The following is a 5825-nucleotide window of genomic DNA, read 5'->3' as shown; positions in this document are numbered from 1 at the left end:
CAGAATCATGAAAATAAAAAATATTTCATCATGTATATTGCTTTATTCTTTTTCTTCATTTTGTAGTTGAAACTATTCATAAGCTGTATGTTTAAAAATAAGGAGATGTGGTATGATTGCCATTGAGACAACTATCCACAAAAATTCAAATTAAGTAGATGTACATGTAAGCAATTTCGGGCAACTATACAGCCTTCAACAATGAGGAAAAACTCATACAGTGTAGTGGGCTTTAAAAGACCAAGACCTTAAAAAAAATGAGACAATTCAATTGAGAAATTCAAAACATAATTTATAACAAAAATTTTATGAAAAACAGATGACAGACATGAACCAACGACAATCACTGAACTAAAGGCTCCTGACTTGGAAATAAAGTAAAGCTATTTGTTTTAGTTTTGACCTGTTGCACAAATTTTATTATTTGGCAGTCTTTCATTCATCCTTGTCCTTTTTCGGTTTCTAGACATGGGTTGTCTCTCCCTAAAATAACATGAACAAAGTTGCTGGTGCATGCTATGCTGTTGAAGATCATGTTTTTCTGTTGAATAATTTTAAGCATACCTGTTAAATATATAAAAATAAGATGTGTAATGATTTCCATGGAGACAAATCTCCGCCAGAGACCAATGGACGTAGAAGTTTTAAAGAAGACCTTACGAAAAGGCATAACCAATGAATTCACCTTGAAATAAAGTCTATATTGTTTCTGATATTATGTAGAATAATGTACCCAAAAAGGATTCTAGACCCTGACCGCCTGACCTGTGTGAAACATAATTGTCTAGGATACTACCAAACAGGGTTAAAAGTTTTGAACAAAAACTATGAGATTCAAGATTAATATTTTAATTTAAATACCTTGTGCATTATGCCTCCAGGGTACATCTTTCATAATTTATATATATACACATATACATTTACAAACACTTCAAACTCACAAAAACTTGTACATTAACAGGTCATCACTTTTTTTACACATAAAATTCCTTTTATCAACCCAGACTTTTATTTCTTGAAAATAAAACTAACAAGAGTGGACACGCTAAAATGTCTCGCCTTCTTTACTAACCATTGATATTATGTTGATAGTCCTAAATGAAAGCTTTACTACAACTATTACATAAACTTAACATGATCCAAGAAAATGAAGTCAAGGTCATATAAACCAAACAAGAAATACATGTACACCTTACAATCATTCAATACACTAAATATAGTTGACCTATTGCTTATAGTTTCCAAGAAACAGACTTAACCAAGAAAACTAAACATTGACCAATGAATCGTGAAAATGAGGTCAAAGTCAGATGAACCATGCCAGGCAGACATGAACAGCTTACAATCCTTCCATACAACAAATATAGCTGACCTATTGCTTATAGTTTAAGAAAAACAGACTGAAACACATAAACTTAACACTGAGCAATGAACTGTGAAAATGAGGTCAAGGTCAAATAAAACCTGCGAGACTGACATGTACATCATAGAATATTTCCATAAACCAAATATAGTTGACTTATTGCATAATAGTATAAGAAAAAAGACCAAAACTCAAAAACTTAACTTTGACCACTGAACCATGAAAATGAGGTCAAAGTCAGATGACACCTGCCAGTTGGACATGTACACCTTACAATCATTCCATACACCAAATATAGTAGACCTATTGGATAAAGTATAAGAAAAACGGACCAAAACACAAAAACTTAACTATAACCACTGAACCATGAAAATGAGGTCAAGGTCAGATGACACCTGCCAGTTGGACATGTACACCTTACAATCATTCCATACACCAAATATAGTAGACCTATTGGATAAAGTATAAGAAAAACGGACCAAAACACAAAAACTTAACTATAACCACTGAACCATGAAAATGAGGTCAAGGTCAGATGACACCTGCCAGTTGGACATGTACACCTTACAATCATTCCATACACCAAATATAATAGACCTATTGCATACAGTATAAGAAAAACAGACCAAAACACAAAAACTTAACTATAACCACTGAACCATGAAAATGAGGTCAAGGTCAGATGACACCTGCCAGTTGGACATGTACACCTTACAATCATTCCATACACCAAATATAATAGACCTATTGCATACAGTATAAGAAAAACAGACCAAAACACAAAAACTTAACTATAACCACTGAACCATGAAAATGAGGTCAAGGTCAGATGACACCTGCCAGTTGGACATGTACACCTTACAGTCCTTCCATACACCAAATATACTAGACCTATTGCTTATAGTATCTGAGATATGGACTTGACCACCAAAACTTAACCTTGTTCACTGATCCATGAAATGAGGTCGAGGTCAAGTGAAAACTGTCTGACAGGCATGAGGACCTTGCAAGGTACGCACATACTAAATATAGTTATCCTATTACTTATAATAAGAGAGAATTTAACATTACAAATAATCTGAACTTTTTTTTCAAGTAGTCACTGAACCATGAAAATGAGGTCAAGGAAATTGGACATGTGACTGACGGAAACTTTGTAACATGAGGCATCCATATACAAAGTAAGAAGCATCCAGGTCTTCCACCTTCTAAAATATAAAGCTTTTAAGAAGTTAGCTAACGCCGCCGCCGCCGCCGCCGGATCGCTATCCCTATGTCGAGCTTTCTGCGACAAAAGTCGCAGGCTCGACAAAAATTGTAAAATAAAAGCATATGCTTTTTTATTGCTATTAATAATAATCATTTCAAAAATTTTCCTTCATAAAATATGTCAATTTTACATTTTACTAAATAAAAACAGATATTAGCTATAGCTATATACATGTATAGGTTTCTAGTAAGGTTTATTGCCATATTGGGAAGGTTGAAGACTATATCTTGCAAATGACAATTAAAACTATTAATTATAGCCAGTAATAGACAACTTATTCTGATTGCTGTACAGTTCAAAAGTACATGTACAAAAATAATGAAAACAAAGATGTTATGATACTGCATAAAACCACATTGACATAAATGTACATTTTTGTACATACACAGTTCAATTTATCAACATACTTCCTCAATGAGCAAGAAAATTTCTTTTGAAAGTTCATTGTTCAGCAGCCCTAGGTCAATAATGTCATCTTCACATAACAGATAGTTACAATTTGTCACAATACATTCAATTAATGAAGCATCAAAGGCGTTAACATCTTCACTATTTTCTTCAATGAGACATTCTTGGAAGTCCATCAAGTTTGCTTTTAACAGTTTCAATTTACATTCATCAAGATTTCTTACTGAATTGTCATATACATCAGACGGGGGCATCTCAGATGCAAAGTCCATAATGCACTCTAGGGGAACACAACCTCCACATTTGCACGAATTGAAACATACACAGCAACAACGACACAAGTCTGAGTTTGGTTTGTCAGTAGAATCAGAATCAGAGCAAGTGTCAAGCTTAAAATGACTGTTCATTGCATGTCGCAAACAAGATGTGGATTTGCAGAAATCTCTCATTTCAGGACTGGATCTGTCTTTGGCAATATCATGCCCTGTAAAATAAACTATGGACTGACTCTGGCGACCATCTCTTCCTGCACGTCCACACTCCTGGGCAAACTGTTCAAGGCCACGTGGGGCTCCCCAGTGAACCACATAGTCTATATCTGGGATGTCAACTCCCATACCAAACGCCACAGTTGCAAAAACTAATCTGAGTTTACTGTTGTTTTTGGGAAATTCCTCTAAAACATGGTCTTTGTTTAATTTTGCAGTTGATCTGTGGTACATCGCAACAAGTCTTTCAGTTATATTATCACACTGATTAATGTTCATGCTGAAATGTTCGTACAAATTTGCACATGTGGCAATATTTCGGCAATACACAACCGTTTTCTTTGCATTAAACTTGTTCTTTACAATATCATCTAATAACCATTGTAGTTCAATGAAATTGTTTCTAGATTTCTTAACTGTGTACATGATGTTTTGTCTGTCTGGTAATTGATATACTGTGGTTACTTCTTTTTCAATCATGTCCAACTTTTTTAATATCTGTGTTCTGATGCTTTTGGTGGCTGTTGCTGTTAATGCAACAAATGTCACATCATCTGGACAAATAGAGCGAAGTTCTCCTAATCTGCTGTACTCCTGACGAAATTCACCACCCCTAAAAAATAAAGCATACATTAGCATACAGTTTAATTCAGTATATTGCGTGGTACATGTATACACTACAATAAGAACAGCCAAAAAAAAGTAATTAATAAGCTATTTGATTAACAATTATTCTATTTCTTTAGAAAACTTGATCTTCACATATTAAGTTTAAAAACACTTGTCTAACTGTCTAATGTTAAGAGTTGTTGTAATAATTAATTATGTCAATCAATTGTAACTGATTTGGGAAATAAAAATGTTCTATTCTTTATTCTATTCTGTTGTTTGATTTTCTGTGACTGTCAGACTTGTATCCCCATGTCTCCTTTTATTCTTAATAAATATATTTAACATTTATTCCAGGTTTTAAATGTGACTGTCAAGTTAAATTTGTATGTTCCACAACAAAACACTTACAAAAATACTCAAACCAACACACACAATCAATTTTGATATAAATAGTGAGGTCCAACTTTCAAATGATACTATTATTAAGTTAGTTTTTGAAAAGATATAATAATTACTTCTCTTTTAAACTGATATCATAACATACAAAACAATACATACCATTCAGTAATACAATGGGCTTCATCAATAACTACAGCTTTCAAGTTGTCACGAAATACACCACTTGTGAAGCACTTTCTCCACATACCAGGGGTCAGTGCAGCTTCAGGAGAGGAAAAAACAATTCCAAAGTCACCCTTCAGAATCTGTGTTGCAACACTTTTATCAGGCTGACACTCTCCTACAATCGTCGCATCAATTCCGATTGCTGACATCTTTGCAACCTGGTCTAACATCAAGGATTGCAATGGTGATATTACTAAAATCGTTCCCATCATGTTGTTAAGAAGTCCGTATATCTCTGGCAAGTGAGAGTATATTTTGGTCTTTCCGTAGCCTGTCGGAAGAACAATAAAGGTGTCCTTTCCATTTACAATTGAATTTATAGCTTCTATCTGCTTTTCTTTGAATTCAAATGAATATTTTGTCTCGATAACCTGAAGCGCGTTGTTTACATTCATTTTGTTTAAATCTAATTCCGGTAGCCCAATTGCGCAGACTCAAATTGAAGCCTCCTGATTGGTCACCTGATTCATATATGCAGTGATTTCTTTAAGGCTATAATTCTGATAAATAAGTATTGTTGTGAGAAAAAGTGTTTTTAGAGAGTTTTCTATTTGAATAAATGTTTGTATAGGTTGCACTTTGTAAATACAGCTGTTTCTCAAACCACGCCTCTTTTGGGGAGATATTTTATATTCATAGGTATGTTAATTTGTTAACGTACTGGTTCCCATTGATGATCTCTGTGTTTCATCTCATAGAGACATCACTTGGGAATGTAACCAGTATAGATAAACATGGTAGCGGCTAAATTTTAATTCTTAGGAGGTCCAAAAATGGAGGTAAGGGTAGTATAGAATTTTAGTATAAGTTTAAACTCTTAGAAGTTCAGGGCATATAAATGTTGAAAATATGCCGCACAGCCCTATATTTTGACCTTTGAATAAAATAGTAGTGCATATAAACTTTCCGTTCTGGGATATTATTTTTCACGAAACTTCATAGTAAAAGTGTCACAGTTTTAGCCGCAAAGGGAGTTCCTATGGGAAATTGCATTGTCTGTATTTACAGAATTGCAACCTATATAGGGTTAAAAAATAGAACATACAGAATTTCACAAAAT

At 33.9% G+C, this 5825-nt stretch overlaps 1 protein-coding gene across 1 annotated transcript; it reads right to left on the bottom strand.

The window, feature by feature from the left end:
• Positions 1–3031: 3031 nt before the first annotated feature.
• Positions 3032–5160, bottom strand: LOC127699228 (uncharacterized). Its single transcript, XM_052202983.1, has 2 exons — positions 4700–5160; positions 3032–4142 (listed from the first exon to the last, which is right to left on the bottom strand). The coding sequence occupies exons 1-2, from the start codon at positions 5158–5160 to the stop codon at positions 3032–3034; spliced, it is 1572 nt and encodes a 523-aa protein (XP_052058943.1).
• Positions 5161–5825: the final 665 nt, after the last annotated feature.

Source organism: Mytilus californianus, unplaced genomic scaffold (genome assembly GCF_021869535.1).
Source record: "Mytilus californianus isolate M0D057914Y unplaced genomic scaffold, xbMytCali1.0.p SCAF_4, whole genome shotgun sequence".
NCBI lineage: Eukaryota > Metazoa > Mollusca > Bivalvia > Mytilida > Mytilidae > Mytilus > Mytilus californianus.
This window is presented reverse-complemented; position numbering and strand designations above follow the sequence as displayed.

Coding starts and splice junctions, on each gene's coding strand:
- LOC127699228 (XM_052202983.1), bottom strand. CDS start 5,160: ATGAATGTAAACAACGCGCTTCAGGTTATCGAGACAAAATATTCATTT. Junction 4,143..4,699: donor GCCCATTGTATTACTGAATG/GTATGTATTGTT, acceptor TTTATTTTTTAG/GGGTGGTGAATTTCGTCAGG.